Raw genomic sequence first — 26406 nt, 5'->3', positions numbered from 1 at the left:
AGAACTCACTCAGGATCCAAACTACCACTAGGAAGCCTAGGCCAGGCCCCTTGTGACTCAGAAGGGGGTAGGTGACCCCCAAAGAGCCAGGATTCCAACCTAACTCTGCTAGAGCTCTCAAAGCAGTCTGTGAAGGCTTGTAATATTGGGGGGGGGGGGGGAGGGGGGTAGGAGGCAAAGAAGAGGGAGAAGCAGCTCTGCAGCTCCCAGCCTGAAAGGGCTTTGAAGCTACTGTATATATAATAGGAGTAGCCTGGGCCTGGTTGAAGCCACAATCCTCAGTTTTGGAGGAACAAAATCATTGCCCCCTTCACAAACAGGGCAATAGGAGTCAACTGTACTAATCACACACGGGCTTCTGCTTAGCTCACAGTGCCTTCCCTCCTGCATGACAGCTGCTGCAGGCACTGCTGAAAAAAGCAATTACCTGAGGTACCCTCAAAAGGTACGTCTCAAAAGAAAAAAAAAACTGAAGAAAAAAGAGAGACACTACTCCCTCAATTAAAAAATAAAAAAGAAACTGCTGGAGGGAAGCTAGTCACTCCTGCTCAATGATGCCCCTCGGAGTCAATTCCAGTTGGCCTCATAAGTGAAGGCCCTGGGCTACAGCTTGGCAACCTGGAGAGGCAGACACATCCAAATCAATCCCTGGGAGTGAAATCTAGGCCAAGGTGTGACCTCGAAGGCTACAGGCCATGGAATGCATCCTAGGGAGACAGACCAACTCAGAAGAAATATCCTGCTACACCAGTCCAATCTGAACCATCTGCTGGAGGCAGAAAATTATTGGAATGTTCCTAGCTCTGCCACTTGTTATACTGATGTCAAAGGAACCTTCAGGTCTCTGCTTCCATCTGCTGACTGTCTGGAGAAGTGCAGTAAGGTACTGTAAGAAAACTGGTCTGAAAAACATTGACGCGTCATCAAAACTGAAGAAAATAAGAAAAGCAATGTGTCTATATCCTAAAGAAGATAAGAGAGACTAAGAACCAGTCTGAACTCATGAATTTTGGAGTGATTTTTGCTAATTAAGATTAATTTTCAAGAAAATACACCACACTATTTGGACTGTGTTATTAAAGGGAGTTATGAAGAAAAGTAGTTCTGCAGGTCAGACAGTGAGCATCTTAGGTAGCTGCCTTTCCCTGCCACCAGGATCCAGAGTCTTCCCTTATCACAGCACCCCAGCTGTGGGACATAGATTCCTAATTTAAGAAAACCAATAAAAGAAAGATTTTTGCTTCACAACACCAAAGTATTTACAGCCAATCTATTTAGCATTTTAAAAACCAATTGAACAAATAAATTATTCCATTTTAATGTACACCAACAGTATAAACAAACCTATGAAAACACAATCTTGCTTTTTTTTGGCGGGGGTGGGGGTGGGTGGGGAGGAATTCCACCTGGAATTTGTGCCTTGGATTTGCCACTGCTGGAATAAGGATACCAGGTTAGATAGACCTTTGATCTTACCCAGTAGGGCAACTGTTATATTCTTACCAGTACAATCTTACCTCCCTAGGCCATGGTCCTTAGGCTTTATTTCAGAACGATGGGCACGTTTGTGTTTTGGAGCTTCTAAATTAGATTTAGATGCATGGTTGTTGAACTTTGAAATCTTATGACACCATTCTTCATCAAATTTGGTAGCTTCCGCTGTATCATAATAATAATAAAAAATTTCAAGTCAAATCTTTGAGATATATATGCAAAGTCCATGCCAAACAGATCACCCTCTGCAAATCACTGTATTCTCAAAAAGCAGCACATACTTAAGTCTTGTAACTATTACATGTACGCTGTCCATTCAGGGGACAATTTTGAGCACACCACACAGATGCCAGGTACATGGGCACTTTTATAGCACATACCGTATTTTATGCAAGTTAATTTTTTAAAAGTAAAACAATGGGTTGGTAGTTTTCCTTTGAAAATCAGTTAGCATACAGTACATATTATAAACACTCATGTATTTTACATGTATGTGTGTGACTGGAAGAATTTGGGAAAGCATGCAGAGCATGGCTCATAAATTCTAGTTAACCCCGTTGCATGTAAATACATGTCTGTGTGTGTACGGAGGAGGGGGGGAGGGGGTATTAGTTCATTTGTGTATACATTTGTGTATCTTACAACTAGCAATCTTAGGGGACCTTAGTATAAATATTCCAACTCCTGTAGCAACTTAACAAAGAAATCAACAATATTAAGATGCAGACAGCAATCAGCAGCAAGATGAGAGCTATCCAGTCTTTTGCACTGAGTGTCACATGTTTGTCTCCCAGTTGGTGAGAGGTCTTATGTATGTGCTCAGCAATGCAAAGAGCTCTTAGCACTCAGGAAATGAGTCCAATCTCTTGAGCTAGAGTAGCATACTTGGAGGAGATAAGGGAGACTGAGAGGTACATAGAGGAGAACTACAGGGATGTTGTAGAAAAGTCCCACCTCCAATCTGGAAGCCTCTATGCTGCCTCGAAGGAGGGAGGTCTTCTTAAAGAAAAGCATCGCCCTAGCAAGTAGGAGCCAATCCTGTAGCCAGGACCTGCCTACCAGGGAAAGCAACGTCCTTTCGCACCAGGGATGTGTCTCCAAGGGCTTCTGCCCAGGAGGGAAGGGTTAGGATGGCCTTTATAGTGGGAGATTCAATCATTAGGCATGTACATAGCTGGGGGCCGGTGGACATGACAATTGCTTGGTTACTTGCCTGCCTGGTGCGAAGGTGATTTTAGACAGTGCTGGGGAGGAGTCTGCTGTCTTGGTACATGTAGGTACCAATGACATACCTAAATGTGGTAGAGAGGTTCTGGAAGCCAAATTTGTGAAAGATTTGAACCTTTTGCTTCGATCCCATGGAGTGAAATGCAGACAAACAAACTTCCTAGTTGACATGGAAATCGGAAAAACTACTGTAAGGAGAACCACCCCCGCTTTCGTGATCTGTAGAAAGGGTGCACTGCACGAAAGTGCCTGAAGCTCTGAAATATGCCATGCCGAGACAATGGTGACCAGAAAGATAAGTCTTGATCGTTAAATCTAGAAGAGAAGCATTCTTCAGGGGTTTGAATAGGGCTTCCACAAGGCCCTGCAGAACAATATTAAGATTCCACATAGGGAAAGGCTGACGCAAGGGAGGTCGCAGATAGCAAACTGGAATCCCTATGTACTCAGAAGCACGAAAAGCCGGGGCATGGCTTCGCAGCGTACCGGGATGGTCGGGTGAATGATTAGCTCCACGGAGAAAGGCTAATTATACCAATATAAGTTAATCAAAATTTTTGTAAGTCACGTTGGAGTACTTAAACTGTTATTATTATGGCATCGGGTAAACAAAATAAAAATATTTCGGCGGGATTAGGTTCAGGGAGTGTAAAGAGATCAAAACTGGAGTCGGTCTCCCCGTCAACGGTCCCTTTACCAACGGAAGAAATTGAAAACAGGGACTTAATGAAGGAGTTACAACAGATTAAAGAAATAGTGCTGGACAATGCTAAAAATATAAAGGAAGTTAAGGAGAAGGTGGCAAATCTTACAAAAAGAATGCAGGCAGTTGATATTAAGTTAGAGCAGCTAGAGAAACGAGCTGAGAAGACAGAGGCAAAAATGGTGATATGTAAAAAGGATCATAAAGAAATAGACTTTATTAAGGAAAGAGCTGGAGGATTTATCGAACCGAGAAAGGAGGAATAATTTATGATTGATTGGGATACTGGAGGGAATTGAAAAGAATTATCCTATAGCGTTTCTGGTTAACTTCTTACCAAAAATCTTACCGATGAAAAGTTCATTTCCGTTAGAAATAGAAAGGGCGCACCGGATCCCGACAAGAAGATCAAGTAGTCAGAAGGGTCCGCGTCTACTGATTTTAAGCTGCTTCGGTATCAGCAGGTTGCAGAGATTATTAAATTGGCTAAAGAAAACAGGAATCTCAAGTGCTGGGATGCAAAGATTTATATAGTACCAGACTTTGCAAAAGTCACTGAATAGAAGAAAACAGCTTTTAGATTTGCATCCTCAACTAAGATCATTAGGTACTAGGTATGGATTAATATATCCGGCAACTATGAGGGTGACCTATGAGAACAAAACTTTTAATTTTGAGGATGCAGTAAAACTGAAGGAATTTTTGGATCAGTATGAACTGCCTATGGTTTCTTAATGGTACTTCCTGGTAACTGTATTTCTTTTTTATTTTTATTATTGGTTTTGTTCATTTATTTTATTTTAGTACCTTTAAAGATTCACTTCTGAGGAAATTGAATAAACAAAATCAATAGTTCTTCAACATGGAGTTGATACAGTTAAAAATTTGAAAGGGCTCAACATTCTGACAAGGTCACGTGGTCATCTGTAACAGTTGCTTGAAGCAGAGTTGTATTAGAATATTGGTCATAAGGAGGAATAAACATTTTATTTGGATTTATGTTTATAACTATAAGAAACAGACGGTAAAAATTTAAAGTGAAAATAACTATGGAGGATCTGTGTGGCTGTTCTGGAAATATGGAGAGATCCGATTGTCTTGAGGTACAGAACTGTGACTGTGAGGATCGCTTGTATGATACGGCTGGGTCCTTGCCTTCCATCATACTTTTAAATCTGATCTCTGCCCAACCTAAAGGTTTTTTTTTATATATATTTAGTTAAGATCGCTGGATGGTGCTGCATTGGAATGTTGAATTGTGATTTGTAGATGCTGCACCTTGAGTTTGAAATAATTTGATGACAGCTTCAGAAGTTCGGATGAACCGCTGCATTGTGAATGCCTGGGAAAGTTTAATATGGCTTGCCATTATATGCTGCGCTCTGGGCAAATTTATTTGCTTGCTGTACTTATGCAAAACATAATTATTTTTTGGCAATCTGTCAAGTTGCTTGCAAAAAGTGAATTTGGCTATAAGCCATATTATGAATCTTCCAGGGTGGTATGAACCTGAAGTTTCATACAAAATGGAGTATTCTGGTTAAGAAAAGCAACATTCTATAAGTCATATGTTGAAGGTGAAGGATTGTAATAACTCTGAGCTTATACAAGACTACATGGATTCGTTACAATAGAATGTGGATATTCTAATTGCCTTTCTAACAAAGTTTATTTTAAGATGAGCTCTGCATATCCTTCAGATGTAGCCTTTTGTATGTTTTCAAGTCTACATTTGAAATGATCTCTTAGAGAAGGAGTGAATATGGAGATGAACACTTTGAAGGGGATGTGTGGTAGAATTTGATTTCTGAATGTTACTGGGTTATGATTCGTATGCATGAGGAATGTGATGTGTTGTCATTAAAATGGAATGAGAAAAGGGGAATATTCATGGATACTGAATTTGCCAATTGAGTCATTGTTTGGTACATTTGAGTTTTAATCATACGGTAGGGTAGGTTGATTTTGTTGGGTGGAAGAATAATAATTTTTTATCTGTATGATTAATAGCAAATATTCTTTCATATTTAAGGTTTAGAGAAAAAAAAAAGAATGGGAATATAATTTAAATTATTCCTTTATATAAATGACTTACGTTACATTATTGGGAAGATTAACATATTTATAAGAATTATTTGTGAACTTGGCCTGAGGGGAGTTTTTCATTTACTTGATCTTGTATGTGCGTTTCGAAGCTGGTACTGTTATTTTGGGTAGGAGGGGAGGGGGTGGGTTGGGGGTGTATTGGGAGGGTTTTGGGGAAAAGGGAGTGGACTAATTTAGATTTTCAGAGTGGGGGAAAAGATTATATAATAATTGTTTTGTGGACATATGTAGTTGTATCTCAATCAGTATAATGGAGTTAAAAAATTTTTCATTAAACGTTAAATGGCCTTAACCATCCGATTAAGAGAAAAAAGACGTTATTATATTTAAAACAGCAGAATGCGGATGTTTGTTTTATCCAAGAGACACACCTATCTGGGGATGAATCAAAGAAATTAGTGGGTAATTGGGGGAAGGATTGTTTCCTTGCACCTGCGGTAGGGAAAAAAGCTGGTGTAGCTATCCTAATTAACAAAAAATGCTCTGCAGTGTTTAATATGATGGCTGCAGATCCTTTAGGTAGATGGGTGCATATAGACATGAGTATGGGTAATACTACTGTTGCGCTTTTTAATGTGTATGCCCCTAATTCGAATCAAATTGAATTTTTTAAGACTCTGCAACAAATTGTTTTACCGCTGGCTGCTAGCAATTTGATAGTGGCAGGGGATTTTAATGCTGTTATGGATCCTTTATAGGATAAAAAACCTAGTAAAATCAAAAAGTCACTAGGTTTGGATAATTTTGTAAATTCCTGTAATTTGAAAGATATTTGGCGAATTCTTCATTTTAATGATCGAGAATTTTCATTTTGTTCATATGTTCATAAATCCTTTTCTAGAATAGATTATATTTTTGTTTCTGATCAGTTAATACAAAAAGTTACACAAGCTTCCATAGACCCAATAATTTTGTCAGATCATGGTGGTGTGTGGATTAGATTAAATTTTGTTGATCAAGATAATGCTAGGTCTGTTTGGAGGTTTGATAATGCACTGCTTGCGTACCCAAAATTTTGTGAGGATTTTCAACTAAAAATTAATGAGTATTTTCAAATTAACAATACAGAAGAAGTCTATATAAACCTTGTGGGATGCCTTTAAGGCAGTGGTCTCAAACTCAAACCCTTTGCAGGGCCACATTTTGGATTTGTTGGTACTTGGAGGGCCGCAGAAAAAAATAGTTAATGTCTTATTAAAGAAATGACAATTTTGCATGAGGTAAAACTCTTTATAGTTCATAAATCTTTCCTTTTGGCTAAGTCTTAATAATAATATTGTCAAGCTCTACAGGAGAGATGGACTGCACCTGAGCACAGCGGGAACAAGACTTCTAGCAAGCAACGTCATGAGAGGAATAGAACAGGCTTTAAACTAAAAGGAAGGGGAAAGCTGACAGTCGACCTAGCGTCGACGATTCGGAAGAAGGTATCCCATGAAGATACTAAGGGGAAAAAAGGCTGGGAAGAAGCAAGGGACAAATTACAGGAGTCAACTAACCCAGAAGAGGAGGTTAGAAAGAGTGCAGCAAGAGAGAAGACACCAAAGATCGAAGCACAGGGAAAGGTAGTGAAGACAACAAAATGCCAGGACCTAAATTGCATATATACTAATGCAAGGAGCCTAAGCAACAAAATGGGGGAACTAGAGGCTGTGGCCAATGCAGAGGACAAAGACATCATTGGAATCTCTGAAACATGGTGGAATGAGGAAAGCAAATGGGATACAGCACTGCCGGGGTACAAGCTCTATCGCCGGGACAGGTCAGGACAGAAAGGAGGTGGAATAGCCCTATACATAAAAGAAAGCATACAATCGACAAGAATGGACACAGTGGAGATGACCAACAAGCTGGAATCGCTGTGTGTTAAAATACCGGATAGGAAAGGACATGAAATAAAGATGGGCCTATACTATCGTCCACCCGGGCAAACCGGAGATATCGACAGAGAAATGGAAACCAAGATGAAGCGAGAATGCAAAAGTGGTTATACAGTTATTATGGGAGACTTCAACTACCCCGGGATAGACTGGAAACTTGGAAGCTCCAGATGCGCTAGAGAGACAGAATTTCTGGAGGCTACACAAGATTGCTTCATGGAGCAGCTTGTTAGAGAACCGACGAGAGGAAATGCCACTCTGGATCTAATCCTAAATGGGTTAATGGGCCCTGCAAAGGAAGTGGAAGTAGTGGGACCGTTGGGAAACAGCGATCATAATATGATCAAGTTCAAAGTTGAAGTAGGAATACCGAAAGGAAAGAGAACCATAGCAACAACTTTCAACTTCACGAAAGGAAACTATGAAGCAATGAGGGAAATGGTAAGGAAGAAACTTAGGAACACTTCCAAGAAATGGCAAACGGTAGAACATGCCTGGCTTTTTTTCAAGGACACGGTGAGCGAGGCGCAAAATTTGTACATACCCAGATTCAGAAAGGGGAGCAAAAAGAGTCGAACAAAAGACCCGGTATGGCTGACTAAAATAGTGAAGGAAGCGATAGGGAATAAGAAAAATTCATTCCGGAAATGGAAAAAGGACAAAACTGAGGGGAATTGGAAGGAGCACAGGAAGTATCAAAAAGAATGTCACCGAGTGGTTCGAAAAGCTAAAAGAGAGTATGAAGAGAGGCTAGCCAGGGAGGCACGAAATTTCAAACCATTCTTCAGATATGTTAAAGGGAAACAGCCAGCTAGGGAGGAGGTGGGACCTCTGGATGATGGAGACAGGAAGGGGGTAGTGAAGGAGGAGAAAGAAGTCGCAGAAAGACTTAACATGTTCTTTTCGTCTGTATTTACAAACGAAGACACAACCAACATACCGGAACCTGAGCAATTCTTCAATGGAAATCAAGCAGAAAAATTAACATCCATGGAAGTGAGCCTTGAAGATGTGCGCAGGCAGATAGAAAAACTAAAAACTGACAAATCCCCGGGTCCAGACGGAATCCATCCAAGGGTTCTGAAGGAATTAAAGGAGGAGATAGCGGAACTACTGCAGCAAGTTTGCAACCTATCCCTGAAAACAGGTGTGATACCAGAGGATTGGAAGATAGCCAACGTCACGCCCATCTTCAAAAAGGGATCAAGAGGTGACCCGGGAAACTACAGACCGGTGAGTCTGACCTCGGTTCCGGGGAAAATGGCAGAAGCGCTGATAAAAGAAAACATCGATGAACATTTGGAAAGAAACGAACTTCTGATACCAAGCCAACATGGTTTCTGCAGGGGGAGATCGTGCTTAACTAACTTATTGCACTTCTTCGAATGAATCAACAAACGGACGGACAAAGGAGACCCCATAGACATCGTATACCTAGATTTCCAAAAAGCCTTTGACAAGGTGCCTCACGAGCGTCTACTCCGGAAACTGAAGAACCATGGGGTGGACGGAGATGTGCATAGATGGATCAGAAACTGGTTGGCGGGTAGGAAACAGAGGGTAGAGGTGAAGGGCCACTACTCGGACTGGAAGAGGTTCACAAGTGGTGTTCCGCAGGGCTCAGTGCTCGGGCCACTACTATTTAATATATTCATAAATGATCTAGAAATAGAGACGACGTGTGAGATAATAAAATTTGCAGACGACACCAAACTATTCAGTGGAGCTCGAACTAAAGAGGACTGCGAAGAGTTGCAAAGGGACCTGAATAAACTAGGGGAATGGGCGACGAGATGGCAGATGAAGTTCAACGTTGAGAAATGTAAAGTACTGCATGTGGGAAGCAGAAACCTGAGGTACAACTATACGATGGGAGGGATGTTATTGAATGAGAGTACCCAGGAAAGGGACTTAGGGGTAATGGTGGACATGACAATGAAGCCGACGGCACAGTGCGCAGCGGCCGCTAAGAAAGCAAATAGAATGCTAGGTATAATCAAGAAGGGTATCACAACCAGGACGAAAGAAGTTATCCTGCCATTGTATCGGGCGATGGTGCGCCCGCATCTGGAATACTGCGTCCAATATTGGTCGCTGTACCTTAAGAAGGATATGGCGATACTCGAGAGGGTTCAGAGGAGAGCGACACGTCTGATAAAAGGGATGGAAAACCTTCCATATGCTGAGAGATTGGAGAAACTGGGTCTCTTTTCCCTGGAGAAGAGGAGACTTAGAGGGGATATGATAGAGACTTATAAGATCATGAAGGGCATAGAGAGAGTAGAGAAGGAAAGGTTCTTCAAACTGTCAAATAATAAAAGAACAAGAGGGCATCCGGAAAAGTTGAAAGGGGACAGATTCAAAACAAATGCTAGGAAGTTCTTCTTTACCCAACGCGTGGTGGACACCTGGAATGCGCTTCCAGAGAATGTAATAGGGCAGAGTACGGTACTGGGATTTAAGAAAAGATTGGACAGTTTCCTGCTGGAAAAGAGGATAGAAGGGTATAAATAGAGGATTTCTGCACAGGTCCTGGACCTGTTGGGCCGCCGCGTGAGCGGACTGCTGGGCATTATGGACCTCAGGTCTGACCCAGCAGAGGCATTGCTTATGTTCTTATTTATAGCTAAAGAGATATGATCAAGAAACTGTTTTATTTTACTTTTGTGATTATGATAAATATACCGAGGGCCTCAAAATAGTACCTGGCGGGCCGCGAGTTTGAGACCACTGCTTTAAGGCAACCATGAGAGGACAAATTATTTCATTTACAGCTTATACTAAAAACCAACTAAAAAAGCAATTTTTCACTTTAGAACAAGAAATTAAGATCTTAGAGTTAAAATTGATTGGAAAATGGGAAAATTCTACGTTACAAGCTCTTTTAAAAGCTAAATGTAAGTATAATGAGATTTCTTCTAAATTGGTTAGGAAAGATTCTTTCTCAGCAAGCTTTGTATTATGGGAACTCAAATAAGGCGGGAAGATTATTGGCAAATTATCTTAAAGCAAAAAAGAGGAAGACAAAAATAAGTGCAATTAAAGATGAAAAAGGAGATATTCAATTCTCAAATTGGACCTATATTAAAACAATTTTTAAATTTTTATAAAAACCTTTATTCTCTGAGCCTTATTTAGATAGAGAAAAGGATGGTTTAGAATTTTTAAATCTAATTGAGGGTCCAAAAGTTCCTGATCATATAAAAAGAAGTCTGGAGGAGCCGATATCGCTAAAAGAACTACAAACAGCATTGAAGTCTCTTAGAGTAGGGACCGCTCCAGGTGGTAATGGTTTTACGGTAGAGTTTTATAAATCATTCCAAATTACCCTATTACCTTATTTATTAAATTTATATCAAAATCAACTAAATAAAGGTTGTATTTTAGGCACTATGGCAGAATCGTTAACTATTGTCTTACCAAAGCCAAATAAAGATCCCATGGTGGTTTCAAATTACAGGCCTATTTCTTTGATCAATGTAGATGGTAAACTATTAGCTAAACTTTTGGCCATGCGTTTGGCTAAGGCTCTTCCTTATATTCAAAGGAAAAAAAAAAAAATTCTCTCTGAGCTATTGGAGAGCTTATCCGCAAATTGGGAGCTGTTGGGACATATCAAAAGATCTATTCTTTAGCACTCTAGCAAATCTATTGTTCTCCCAATGTAACCCTGTTTATAAATCTTTTGTAAGCCACCTTGAACCGCAAGGTAATGGCGGAATAGAAATCCCTAATGTAATGTAATGTAATATAGTTGGTATGCACCAGACAGAGTTTGTTGCTCAGAGACACTCTTCCAATAATACTAGACTGGCCTTTCATATGTTATATCTAACAAAAGACATAAGGGATACGGCCTTTTCTGTATCCTTGGATGCAGAGAAGGCTTTTGATCGGGTAGAATGGACCTTTATGTATTAGGCCATGGAGTGGTTTGGTATTGGTTCAGGATTTATACAAATGATTCAAACCTTGTATAGCTCTCCTGTTGCTAGATTATATATTAATAATTTCTCAGATTGTTTTAAGTTGCAAAGGGGGGGTTAGACAAGGCTGTCCTTTGTCTCCTTTGCTTTTTGATATAGTACTTGAACCCTTGTTATTAGCTATTCAACAAGTAAAGGAGATACAAGGTATTCCGCGTTCTGGAAAGGAATATAAGGTATCTTCTTATGCGGATGATATACTGCTTCATTTGAGGAATCCTGAAACAACCATTCCATGTTTACTTGAATTGATTGAGAAATTTGGGAAATTCTCAGGTTATAAAATAAATTGGTCTAAATCAGAAGTTCTTCCTCTAAATGTACATTGTACAAGAGGTTTATTTGATTCATTCCCTTTTATAAGGAAAGAAGGAATAAAATATTTAGGAATCTGGTTACAAAATACACTCGATGAGACAATGAAAGTGAATGAAAGACTTTTATTGCAAAAAGTAACAGAGTTATGTGAGCAATGGAATCCTTTACATTTGTCTTGGTGGGGAAGAGTCCAAACTATTAAGATGATGATTTTGCCTGTTTGTTACCAAATGGGTATGATACCAGATTTTTTTCAGAGGGTCTTTTTATAAAAAGTTGAATAGTATTCTTACTAAATTTATTTGGCTGGGTAAAATTGCAAGAATTGCCTTAGTGTCCTTACAAAAGCCAATTGAGGAGGGTGGGGTAAATTTTTCAAACTTCTATAGGTACCATCAATCCTATATTTTGCGCCAGGGTATGTATTGGGTCCTCCCAGAACTCATGGAAAAGCTACCAGATTGGTTGGTGTTGGAATGGCAGCTCATGTTTCCTATTAGGCTTGGTAATCATCTCAGTGTTAAAATGCCTAGGATACGTAAAAATAATCGATTATTAATGGACACATGGAAAACTTTACGATATATTAATAATTTAACACCTCTTCCAATTCAAAAATCTACATATCAAAATATATGGCTAAAATCCAGGATTCAAATAGGCGGTTTCAAGATTGTCTGGAAGGATTGGATTAAAGTAGATATACGTACCTTGGATGATGTTATATCTAATTGTAAGCTGCTGGATTTTTCACAGTTGCAACATAAATTTGGCCTTGATAAAAAAAAAGTTATAAATGGTTGCAACTGAAGCAGGCTATTCAGGCAGGGTTCCCTGAATGGTAATCTCTTAATAATCAATTTAATTTAGAATTCTTATGCTTTCAGGCAGACTTCCTGGGTCACCAGACCGCACAATGGTATAAATTATTATCTGGCTATTTGAATAAGAAACCAAAAACTGGACTTAGAGATATTTGGAGCATTGAGATTAAGCATCAAATTAAAGCGTCTCAATGGCCACGTATTTGGTCTTGGAGGATGAAATGTACAATATCTGCATCTATGAGGCAAAAATGGTTTTTCCTGTTGCATAGAGCACTCTGGACCCCTGTTCGTTTACAAAAATTGGTTTGCTCTAAGTCTAATAGATGTTGGCATTGTCATCTCGATGCTGGAACTTTAGATCATTTATTGTTTTACTATCCATTTATTAAAGCTTTTTGGCAGTCGATTTGGGATCAAATAAATTGTATGCTAGAAAATAATGTAGCATTGTCATATGACACAATTTTATTTGGCATGTCTATGAGAGCTAAATGTCAAATATCCTCTAATAATAACAAACTTTTAATGATTTTAACAGGAGTTGCCATTCAACAAATAACATAATTGTAAAGATTGTAAAAGATTAAATTATTAAAAGAAAGCATCGATGAACATTTTGAAAGAAACGAACTTCTGATAACCAGCCAACATGGTTTCTGCAAGGGGAGATTGTGCCTAACTAACTTATTGTACTTTTTTGAAGGAATTAACAAACGGATGGACAGAGGAGACCCCATAGACATCATATACCTGGATTTCCAAAAAGCCTTTGACAAGGTGCCTCAAGAACGTCTACTCCGGAAACTGAAGAGCCATGGAGGGGACGGAGACGTACATATGGATCAGAAACTGGTTGGCGGGTAGGAAACAGAGGGTAGGGGTGAAGGGCCACTACTTGGACTGGAGGAGGGTTACGAGTGGTGTTCCACAGGACTCGGTGCTCGGGCCGCTGCTTTTTAATAAATTCATAAATGATCTAGAAGCAGGGACGAAGTGTGAGATAATAAAATTTGCGGACGACACCAAACTATTTAGTGGAGCTCGGACTAAGGAGGACTGCGAAGAATTGCAGAGGGACTTGAAACAAACTAGGGGAATGGATGATGAGATAACGTTGAAAAATGTAAAGTATTACCTGTGGGAAGCAGAAACCCGAGATACAACTATACGATGGGAGGGATGTCATTGAATGAGAGTACCCAAGAAAGGGACTTGGGGGTAATGGTGGACATGACAATGAAGCCGATGGCACAGTGCGCAGCGGCCGCTAAAAAGGCAAACAGAATGCTAGGCATAATCAAGAAGGGTATTACAACCAGAACGAAATAAGTTATCCTGCCGTTGTATCGGGCGATGGTGCGTCCGCATCTGGAGTACTGCGTCCAATATTGGTCGCCGTACCTTAAGAAGGATATGGCGTTACTTGAAAGGTTCAGAGGAGAACGACGTGTCTGATAAAAGGGATGGAAAACCTTTCATACGCTGAGAGATTGGAGAAACTGGGTCTCTTTTTCCTGGAGAAGAGGAGACTTAGAGGGAATATGATAGAAACTTACAAGATCATGAAGGGCATAGAGAGAGTAGAGAAGGACCGATTCTTCAAACTTTCAAAGAATAAAAGGACATTCGGAAAAGTTGAAAGGGGACAGATTCAAAACAAATGCCAGGAAGTTCTTCTTTACCCAACGTGTGGTGGACACCTGGAATGCGCTTCCAGAGGACATAATAGGGCAGAGCACGGTACTGGGGTTTAAGAAAGGATTGGACAACTTCCTGCTGGAAAAGGGGATAGAGGGATATAGATAGAGGATTACTGCATAGGTCCTGGACCTGTTGGGTCGCCGCATGCGCGGACTGCTGGGCACGATGGACCTCGGGTCTGACCCAGTGGAGGCATTGCTTATGTTCTTATGTTTTTGGTGGAACTCGGTGTGTCACATGTATAAAATGGAAAGAGCGTTAGCAGTTCAAAAAGGATATTTTAATAAATTTAAGGATGTGTGGGGGCCATTAATAAATTATTATAATGAATAATTAGCATTTTTCCCTACTTACTATACATGTTGTTTGGGGGTGGGGGGTGGGTGTTTGAATTTCACTAATAAAATATAGAACGAATGATATAAGTTATATTATGTGGTATGTATTTGTTTAATATGATTTTGGGGGGAGGGTTGGGGGTTAATTTTTTTTTGGAGAGAAGTTGTAGATTTTCTAATGAAGCTGTATATATTAACTGTTGATTTTTCTGTACACTTGTTTTAAAATTTAAAATGAATAAAGATTTATAAAAAAAAGAAGCACGAAAAGCCTGCTACCTTAACTTTAAGGGAGGCCACAGCTAAACCCTTATCTAAGCCTGCCTGAAGGAAAACCAGAACTACCGGAATGGGATCCCGCTCAGGCTCTACATGGTCCTTGACACACCACTGCTGGAAAGCCTTATTCCTCTGTAAACCGCCTAGAACTTTTGGTTATGGTGGTATATAAAAATAAAGTTATTATTATTATCATTCCAGACTTTGTCATAAGAAGCCATAGTAGACGGTTTAGTGGACTTCAAAAACGAGCACATCTGAATAACTGAGCTCCATCAAGGTTGAGGCCCCTTGGTACCTCCCATACCACAGAGAACTGAAACAGAAATGCCGTGCTCTGGAACGAAAATGGAAAAAATCTAAATCCCCTACAGACAAACTCTCCTGGAGGGTCAACATTAAAATCTACAACACCATTCTAAAAAAAGCAAGGAAAAACTTCTACGGTGACAAAATCTCCAAATCGAACAATCAGAATAGCACATTATTCAACATCTGGCGTTCCTTAACCTCTAAAAATGACTCAATACTTCCCTCCTCCCCCTCAGCCGATTCTCTAGCAAAGTTCTTCAACGATAAGGTCTCCACCTTGAGGCGCTCCTTCCCACCTGCAGTCTCCTACAAATCTCTGATCCCAACTGACCTTAACCCTATCCCAACAGACTCCTACCCTATCCCAGCAGACAGATCCTGGTCTTCCTTCAAACTTGTTTCCGAATCCCTGGTCTATAATCTCTGCCTCAAATTGAAATCCTGCAACTGTACCTTGGATCCTTTCCCCTCCTACCTTTACAAGAACACTTCCCCTCAGGCCATCTCATCTCTTACCACTCTCATAAACTCCGCCCTCCATTCGGGTCTCTTCTCCCCAGAAATGGCCCATATTTCCTTAACGCAGGAATGTGTGGCGCAGTGGTTGGATCTACAGCCTCAGCACCCTGGGGTTGTGGGTTCAAACCCTGCGCTGCTCCTTGTGACCCTGGGCAAGTCGCTTAATCCTCCATAGCCCCAGGTACATTAGATAGATTGTGAGCCCACCGGGACAGAGAGGGAAAAATGCTTGAGTACCTGATTGTAAAAACCGCTTAGATAACCTTGATAGGCGGTATATAAATCCTAATAAACTTGAAACTTGAAAACCCCACTACTGAAAAAACCTGAGCTTGACCCCTCTTCACCATCCAGCTACCGTCCAATAGCTAACATCCCCCTTCTTACCAAGATGCTAGAGTCCATCATATCCACTCAACTATCTTCCTACCTTGAGAAATTCACCATTCTTCAACCCTACCAATACGGCTTCCGTCCCAATTTCAGCACCGAATCCCTTCTGACCTCCTTAATCTCAAAAGTTCAATATCTCCATTCTTGCAACAAGTTCACCGTTCTTCTTCAATTCGACCTCTCTGCAGCTTTTGATGTCGTCCATCATGATATTCTTATTTACCAACTCATCGAGATAGGCATAAACTCCACAGCCCTTGACTGGTTCTCGAAGTTCTTACGCTCCCGCTCCTACATAGTCAAAATGAAGGGCACTTCTTCCTCCCCCTGGAACCCGATCTGTGGAGTCCCGCAAGGCTCACCTCTCTCTCCTATCTTTTTCAACATTTATATGTCCTCCCTTAAACTCCTCCATCTCTCCCCTCTTGAAACACTCTACACTTACGCAGACGACATCTTTGTCCTCCTCGAGACTGACCGGAATCTCACCAACCTCTCGGCGAACATATCCTCATGTATATCAAACCTTCAATCCTGGGCCCAAACTGTGCAGATGAAACTGAACGAATCTAAAACAAAACTTCTCTGGCTCGGCCCAAAATTGGACCAGCTGCCCACTGTCCTCTGGCCACACTCTACATCTTGAATATTCTAGTAAAGTTCTGGGAGTCATCATTGACTCTACACTTTCCTTCAACGATCACCTCAACTCCCTAGTAAAAAAATGTTTCTTCAGCCTTCACATGCTGAGAAAAGTGAGATCCTGTTTCCATCAAAAACACTTTGCCATCCTTGTCCAATCCACCATCCTTTCCAGACTGGATTACTGCAACTCTATCTACCTTAGCCTAACAAAGAAAAACCTTCAAAGACTCCAGCGGATTCAGAATACCGCTGCTAAGCTTATCTTCGCAAAAAGCAAATTTGACCACGTCTCACAGCTTTTGTCCAAGCTCCACTGGCTTCCGATAATCTCCAGAGTCCACTTCAAATGTGCCTGCCTCACTTTCAAGATCCTACATGGTATCCTCCCTCCCTTCATTCCTCTTTCTTGGAACTCCTCTAATCCCAATTCCGCCAGATCCACCCAAAAACTGAAACTTTCCTTTCCCTCTCTAAAAGGCGTTTCCCTTGTAGGAAAGCTAGGCTCTTCCCTTCCCTTCAGAATCACTCAGCTCTGGAACAACCTTACCTCCCGTCTTAGGAATCTGAGCTCCCTCCAACTCTTCCGTCAACATCTGAAAACCTGGCTATTCTCAAAAATGTAACTCCTCCTCCCTCTCTGGTTAATTTAGTCCTCTAAATTTTCTCTTCATTTTGCCTCTTCTTCCACTGGAGTTCCTTTCTACCCTAACTCTTGTTAACCGTGTCGAGCTTTACGAATGTAGAGATGATGTGGTATACAAACCTAAGGTTTAGATTAGATTAGATTAAAAGAGCCAAGCCACAAGACCAAAGCGCTGTGGGTTCTCCAAGGGTACCGGACCTTGACTGAGAAGGTCAAAATGAAGAGGGAGCCTGAGCTTTTCAATCCCGCTGAAGACGTCTGAGATCCATACACCACGGACGACGAGACCAGTCAAGAGCAACTAGGATGTGATGCTTCCGTGCTCTGTCCATTAACAAAAGAAGCACCTCACCTTCGATAATATGGAATGCTCTTCTTGAGAGGGTCATACTCTCACTTCTTACCAAAGTACTGGAATCAACTACCTCTAACATCAAATCCATTAATGGACTTTTGAGCTTTAGAAAAGCAATAAAAACCTACCCTCTTCATCTGACTCCTTAGGACAAGCTAGCATTCAGACTTACTCCCTAATCACTGTATTCTTAATAGATGTTCAACTGACTCTCTCCCTTTGCATGCTTCAAGCATCTCCCTGTGCATGATTCAGGCTCCAAGTGTCTGCTAATCCACAACAATTGAACTAGACACATCTTACTTTACTATGCTGCCTTAGTCTTCTGTTCCTTGTTGTTATGTGTCTGGTTTGCTAACTGTTATGCATGTTACCATGTAACCTGCTCTGAGAAGGAGGGACTCAGCGGCAAGAAGGTTCTTGCCCTGCGTCACATGTGTAGGAAGCTTTCATTCCAACAGACTGGTATGCCTGCCCCAGGAGGTGCGAAGAGGCTGACCCAGGAGTTGCACTCGCAGGTTTTTTTAATTTTTTTTTTTTTTTGGGGGGGGAGAGTTTGCCTTCTGCCATCAGGAGGGAATGAGGGTGGTGGGGCTGTTGCACCGATGATAGGGAGGGAGGGAGAGGGGCTGCTGAACTCACGAGGGGGGGGGGTGGCTGCGGCTGCACCGATGATGGCAAGATGGGGCTGCTGGACGCGTGATCATGCCGAGGGCATGGAGGCAACTTGCAGCAGATACTTACTTCACTGTGGGGGACAGTGAATGGCCTTATCCCCTTACCTGCGGCAACCAGCATTCCCCCCCCCCCACCTCCCGGGTTATTTGCAGCTAGCCGTGGGTAACAGTCACTGTGTCATTCTCTAATTGGGAAGACTAACCAATGCCGGGCAGACTTCTATGGTGTGGGTGCCATAAACAGCAAAAAGTTACCATACTTGCTAGAGTGGGCTTTGGCAACTCCAGTAACTGGGAAGTAACACGCTTAGTATTTTGATAAGCGTTTTATCAAATTTATAATAAACTTGGAAATAGGACTAGTGTCAGTCAGACTTCTATGATCTGTGTCCCAAAATTAGCAGGGAGCAATGGAGGTTAAACATAACCAGATTCAACTCTGGCTACCTTGTTGGGCAGACTGGATGGATCATGCAGGTCTTTATCTGCCAGCATTTATTTTAAGTCTGTCCTCATATACTTTATGATGAAGATCACGGACCATTTTAGAAGCTACTTTCTGAACTGACTTTTTGAAAGTGCAGTCTCCAGGACTGTACATAATATTCTAAATAAGGTCTCACCAGACACTTATAAAGAGACATTAGCACCTCCTTATTCTTGCTGGCCATTCCCTTTCCCTATGCACCTAGGCATCCTTCTGACCTTCATTGTCACCTTTTTATCTGTCTGGCCACCATAAAATCATCCACAAGTTCCCACTCTTGTGTATAGAAATACTTCACTCCCTAAACTGTACCAATCCCTCTGTTTTTTTAAAGCCCAAATATAAAAGTTAAGAGTAATTTTTACTTCCATAAAACTATTACCAGTTTTGATTACATGATCCCACTCAGATAATCATTCCTAAATGCACTTTCAAAACTGTAATTTGCTTTTTAAGTTAAATATGCTTAGACTACCATTGTTTCGTGTTTTTACAGCACTATTCTAGTGCATCATGTCTTAAAAGCAATTCCCCCTGCCCCCCTCCCCAAAAAAGGCTTTGTTGTTCACTGAAAGCAAGAATGTAAAATATTAAATAGTTAAACTACAGGTACAGTCTTATTTGTTTAGTTCTTTGTTGGACATAATTGTTTAATATAATTATTTCCCTTACAACAGCAGGAACTGGGCCATACAGGTATGTACGATAGACTGTTGTTACCAACTGCAGGGTACATGTGGTGTGAGGGAGGTCTTGGTGCTTTTTGGATGTAGGATCTAGAAGGACTGGGACCTCTGAATTCATCATCATCTTGCTGTTAATGCAGTTCTGCCAGATCAGACAAGCTTTTCCCCCTTCACCTCATGCAGCCATCTTTCTGCCAGATGTGAGCTTTGCCCTCACATTTCTATGCTTCCTAACAGTTACATCAGCTATTACAAATTTCAACTGTTAAAATATATACTTTTCTTGATGTATTTACTTTCCTAGGCCATTATTTTCAACTATTAATAGCATAGAGCAACAGCTAAGTAATTTTGAACTTCAGTGAACAAGCAAAAATATACAGTATAAGTCAACTTATATGATTGTTGTTAAAGAATTATGCAGAACATGGAACTACTTCTGTAAATTACTTCAGTCAGATTTATGTTTAGTGAGACAAGGTCAAAGTTAGATCCAAGTCTCAGAATCCAGCTAACTAGAATGCTATATTGATCCTTAGATGCACCACTCCATTTTGGTAAGTAAATGGGAAAATGAAGTTTTGCAAGCTCTTTTGAAAGCAAAAGGTAAATATAATGAATTAACTTCAAAAATGATAAGAAGAGATTTGTTTTCCAAGCAAACAATGTATTATGGAAATTCTAATAAGGCGGGGAGACTATTGGCAAATTATCTTAAAGCAAAAAAAAGGAAAACTAATATTAATGGAATAAAAGATGATAATGGTATAATAACAAATCAAACAAATATAATATTAAAACAATTTTTAAAATTTTATAAGGACCTATATTCTTCCGAGCCTTATTTGGAGAGACAAAAAGATGGAAAAAACTTTTTAGATTTAATCAATGGACCTAAGGTTCCTGATCATATAAAACGGAGTTTAGATGAACCTATATCATTAAAAGAATTAGAAACAGCATTGAGATCTCTTAGAGTTGGATCCGCTCCAGGTGGTGATGGTTATACAGTAGAATTTTATAAAACATTTCAAAATGTCCTTTCCCCATATCTACTAAATTTATATCAGACACAACTTATAAAAAGTAATATTAAAGGTACTATGGCTGAATCAATAATAATTGTTTTGCCTAAGCCAAATAAAGATCCTACTTTGGTCTCAAACTACAGGCCTATATCTTTGATAAATGTTGATAATAAACTTTTGGCAAAAATTTTGGCTTTGAGATTAGCCAAAGCTCTCCCACATATTATAGATATGCATCAAACGGGTTTCGTTGTTAAAAGACATTCCTCTAATAACTCTAGATTATTGTTTCACATGTTAAACTTGTCAAAAAAAATAGATGAACCAGCTTTTACAGTTTCATTAGATGCTGAAAAAGCATTTGATAGAGTAGAATGGAATTTTATGTATCAGGCTTTAGAATGGTTTGGTATAGGTTCTGGATTTATACAAATGGTAAAAACATTGTATAGCTTCCCGATTGCAAGATTAAATATTAATAATAAGATATCTGATGGTTTTCAATTGCAGAGGGGAGTTAGACAAGGTTGTCCTTTATCTCCTTTGTTATTTGATGTTGTATTAGAACCCTTATTGTTAGCAATACAGCAAATGAGGGAGATACAAGGTATTCCATATTCAGATATGGAATATAAAATTTCAGCTTATGCTGATGATATTTTGCTTTATTTGAGAAATCCAGAGTCTACCTTATCTTCTTTATTGGAATTAATTGATAAGTTTGGCAAATTTTCAGGTTATAAAATTAATTGGAATAAATCTGAAATTATACCTTTAAATATTTATTGTGCAAAAGGATTATTTGACACTTTTCCATTCATATGGAAAGAAGAAGGATTTAAATATCTTGGTATTCAAGTTAAAAATACAATTGAAGATACTGTAAAAGAGAATGAAAAATATGTATTAAAAAAAGTTACGGAGTTATGTGAGCAATGGAACCCATTACATATTTCTTGGTGGGGAAGAGTTCAAACTATTAAAATGATGATGTTACCTGTAGTTTGTTACCAAATGAGTATGATACCTATTTATTTTCAGGGGTCCTTTTATAAAAAGCTTAATAGCATTTTAACAAAATTTCTTTGGCTTGGTAAAACACCTAGAATAGCTTTAGTAACCTTGCAAAAATCAATTAAGGAGGGAGGGGTAAATTTTCCAAATTTCTATAGGTACCATCAAGCCTATATTCTACGTCAGGGTATGTATTGGATCCTCCCAGAACTTATAGATAATGCACCAGATTGGTTATATTTGGAATGGCGCCTTATGTTTCCCCTAAATTTAGTTCACCTTCCAAGTATTAACATGCCTAGAAGATACAGAGAAAATAAAATTTTAATGGATACTTGGAAAACACTGAGATTTATAAGTAAATTAACACCTATACCAATAAATAAATCAACTAATCAATCTATATGGATAAACTCCAAGATCAAAATTGGCGGAACTCAAATCCTTTGGAAGAACTGGATTATTGCAGGCATTAGATCTTTAGATGATGTTATTTCAGAAGGTAAACTGCTGGAATTTTCACAATTGCAATATAGATTTGGTTTAAGTAAAACACAAAATTTTAAATGGTTGCAATTGAAGCAGGCCATTCAGGTTGGGTTCCCTGAATGGAAAACATTGAATAATCAATATAGTTTAAAGTTCTTATGTTTTCAAGCAGACTTCCTAGGACATCAAGCCGCATTGTGGTATAAATTAATATCTGGATATTTGAATAAAAAACCAAAAAATGGTCTAAGAGATATTTGGAGCATTGAGATTAAGCATCAAATTAATGCATCTCAATGGCCACTAATTTGGTCTTGGAGAATGAGATGTACAATGTCAGCATCTATGAGACAAACTTGGTTCTTTTTATTACATAGAGCTTTTTGGACCCCTACACGTTTGCAAAAATTAGACAGTTCTAAGTCTAATAAATGCTGGCACTGTAATCTGGAACCAGGGACATTAGATCACTTACTTTATCATTGTCCCTACATTAAAATTTTTTGGAATTCAATTTGGCCACAAATTAATAAATTAATGGAAAATCATATAGCAATATCATATGATACGATATTATTTGGAATGATGATGAGGAAAAATAGTCAAATTTCACCAGAAAATAACAAGCTTTTATTAATAATGACAGGGGTTGCCATTCAACATATAACCAATAATTGGAAAAATCATAATAACCTAAATCATACATTTTGGTGGAATACAATATGTCATATATATAAAATGGAAAGAACAATAGCAATACAAAGAGGGACATATACTAAATTCATAAAAATATGGGGGCCATTGACAAAATACTGCAATGAATAAATATTAAGATTTCTCTGCTTCTTTTCTTCTTTTAAGTATTTTTTTTTATGACGCACATAGAGGGGGGGTAATGAAAATAATTTTTACATAATATGTTATAATATATTATACAATATATATGAATGAAAAATAATAAAAGGGTGGGGGGAGGGAGAGGGGATAAAAATATATTTAGAATAGGATGTATTAAATACAAAAATGATATTGTGTATTTATCAATTGTAATTTAATATTTTGTACATTTTATGTAAAATTTGAAAATTAAAAAAAATTATATTAAAGTAATAAAAGGGTGGGGGGAGGGTGAGGGGGAAAATCAAATTTAGATATATAATGTATTAGATATAAAAGTGATACTATGTATTTATCAATTGTATTTAAATATTTTGTACACTTTATGTAAAATTTGAAAATAAAAAATAATGGGAAAAAAAAAAGATGCACCACTCCATGTTCAAACTTTATCACAACGTTTAAGCTTGATTTTGCACATCAAGCTTAACGTTGTGATAAAGTTTGAACGTGGAGTGGTGCATCTGAGGATCAATATAGCATTCTAGTTAGCTGGATTCTGAGACTTGGATCTAACTTTGTGATTGTATAGGAATTGAATGCTATTTAGTAATTTAGTGCCACTAATTGATTAGTGAGACAAAGTGACACTAATAGAAAAAGATAACAGTTCTGCTGTAATCAACTTACCTTCATCTAAATTGCAGAATTCTTGATGAATTTCTGTATTCCCAGTCCTATTATTCATGTGTTTCTCAACGACATGGCCACGGTCCTGAATGTGATGGCCAACAGCCATTTTTGCAAGTCCAGTTTCCGAATCTCGAACTGCTTTTCTTGTTTCTTTAATCTGCATAGTCAAGCACATATATTCATTTGCAACAGGTGTTGTCTCCTTACCCAGTTCAGTCTCGGTCCTTGTTCTTTATTCTCAGTTCATGTTTTCAGGAGATTCCTAATGAATATCCAATAGAAGATCTCAATGCTTACTACCTCTATTATACGTAAATCTTTCTCAAGCATTTTCATTACAGATATCCTAAAAACCTAATCTTTTGACCACCCTTGAGGACTGGGATTGAAAGTGTCTAGGTTATAAATATATGAAATGAGAAACTTAGGCCCCCTTTTATCAAGCTGCATTAGGGTTTTTTTTATTGCAGGCTGTGGTGGTAAAAGCTCTAATACTCATAGAATTTCTATGAGCGTCGGAGCTTTTACTACAGCGATCAGTGATAAAAAAAAAACCCTAATGCAGCTTGATAAAAGAGGGCTTTAGTTTTCCAAAACTTATCTATCTGTAGCAGGTGTTCTCTATAGACAGTATATACAAGTTCTCAAGAGATGGGTGAACTCGTTTGATAGAGCCTATGCAGAGAAGTGTCCTCTGTTTAAATGGCCAAAGAATAGATGACAACTCTTAGGGAAGGTGGATGGGTATGTGAGAAATTGTTTACGAACACCTGCACATAAAGAAACTTGGCTTTCTCCAAGGATAAGCTTGATAGCAAACACTCTCAGGCTGTCTTCAACAGATAAGGGGGGAAAACCCAGCAAGACAAGTGCTGCAACAAGCAAACAAAGATGGTAACTAGTGTTTAAAGGTTTATGGGAAGGCAGCCTGGGGGGCTTGGAGGGGTGGGGCAGGATATGGAATCATGATAGATTTGAAAGAACTGACTCGCCACACCCATTGTCACAGTGGACATCTCTTTCCAAACAATAACAAGATCTGAATGCTTGCTGAAAATATTATACAAGGTGTCCACCATATAATCTGCCCCTGAAATCAAAAAGGGAAGATCCTGGATCACAATAGTATCAGAATTGTGGCAAAGCATAGAATGACAAGCCCTACCAAAAATGAAATGATCTTTGGGTAAGGACTTTCTCCTTTCAATCAAGAAGAACTTTAAATGTATTTGTTGTCAGTTATGGTATCTCAGTTTGTGTACCCTCAGTTTTTCTGTACCCTGCTTAGAATTTTAAATAACGCGGGTTATAAATATTTTAAATAAGTTAAAAACAAAACAAAACTGAGCAAGCTCACAGCCAGTATTGCAGGAGCTTTCAGAATTTGACCCAGAGAAGAAGTCAAAAGGACAGGTCTACGGTCTGAGCATAGTTACACCTGAAATTCTGGAAGTTACTTTAGAGATGCATCTTATTGAAGCTTCCTGTTCTACTATACTGGAGCTTGACAACAGTGCACACTGGACATAAAGTTCAACTTATGTTGCTCACTTTTTTTTTTAAAGAGTATAAAATGTTTTCCATGTGCAAGATCTTATGTGCTTTACAGTCATAAATGCTACCTTCTACTCTGCTGCAATATCACCTGCAATTTGGGGTCTTTTAAAAGCTAAAACAAGAAACCAGAAAAAGTTAAAGAAAACCAGAGAGAACAATAATTTTTATGTTTGTTTTATAGTCTGAAACTTACCATTAAAGATTCAGGCATAAAATAAAGCATTTTGGCTGACACACACTGTGCATCAAGTGTAACAATAAGTAAAGCCTGAAATGATCAATTTTCTTAATTTTGACTTAGCCTATGGTGTTATGCCATTGTATTGTATATATGGCAAAATGTAGGATAAACTCATTGTACTGTATATATATATATATATATATATATATATATATATATATATATATATATATATATATTTATATTTATATATAGCAAAATGTAATCCATTTTTAACAGTATTTTATGTATGTTTTCCTGTAACCTGTTCTGAGCTTGTTGGGGAGAACGGGATAGAAAACGAATTAAGTATATATTGGAAAATGGAAATGAGATCACATAAAATGCCCATCAATCAAATAGCTGTTTAATCTGAAAATCATCACAATACTTACACCACCTGGAGCCATGCGTGTCTGATTTGAGGCTTCATAAATTTTTGGAGGACCATCTCCAACTTTTGAATATGTCCTGACCGAAGAAGAATTGAATGAATGTATATCTGATCCTCCTGTAACCTGGTCCTAAAATTATTGAAATTTGGTCAAGTTTTAGCAAGGTCAAGTTTTTACTATTCCAGCTGATCGTGAAAGAACTTGTAAATATCAATACCACACACAGTTAACCAATTCTAAAATAGAAACAAGTTAAATCAATGATGCAGCTACATAAAAATGATATTGTTTTAAGACTCCTAAGATCTTTTCTTCCCCTTCCTCTTGTATAGGCTGTTCTGAGAAGCTGAAAATCTTATTTTATATTACTGCTAGCAATGTTAGCTTCAGATGCCTAAGGTACAGCCTCCAAACTCTCTTTTGGCAGCTCAGCCAGCTGCATTTTTTTTAAAGGATTACCATAGTGAATATGCACGAGGTAAAATTTACATATGATGCATCCTTTTTTTTCTCTTTCAAACTATACTTTCCTATCTTACAATGTAGTTCATTTCTGTTTAATACTCAATTGTGTTTTTATTGTGAACCACCTTGCTG

The 26406-nt window shown here is 38.8% G+C and overlaps 1 protein-coding gene across 1 annotated transcript in view; it reads right to left on the bottom strand.

Moving 5' to 3' along the window:
• Positions 1-26406, bottom strand: part of MLF1 (myeloid leukemia factor 1) — a 77527-nt gene that overhangs the window by 20278 nt on the left and 30843 nt on the right. Inside the window, exons 4-6 of the mRNA XM_033959301.1 lie at positions 25810-25938; positions 23635-23794; positions 1518-1659 (exon numbers count right to left, since the gene is read on the bottom strand). Of these exons, the coding sequence (XP_033815192.1) occupies positions 1518-1659; positions 23635-23794; positions 25810-25938 (431 nt within the window). The remainder of the gene's footprint in view (positions 1-1517; positions 1660-23634; positions 23795-25809; positions 25939-26406) is intronic.

This window comes from Geotrypetes seraphini, chromosome 9 (assembly GCF_902459505.1).
Source record: "Geotrypetes seraphini chromosome 9, aGeoSer1.1, whole genome shotgun sequence".
Lineage (NCBI taxonomy): Eukaryota > Metazoa > Chordata > Amphibia > Gymnophiona > Dermophiidae > Geotrypetes > Geotrypetes seraphini.
The sequence above is the reverse complement of the archived record's forward strand: the minus strand, read 5'-3'. Positions and strand labels throughout refer to the sequence as shown.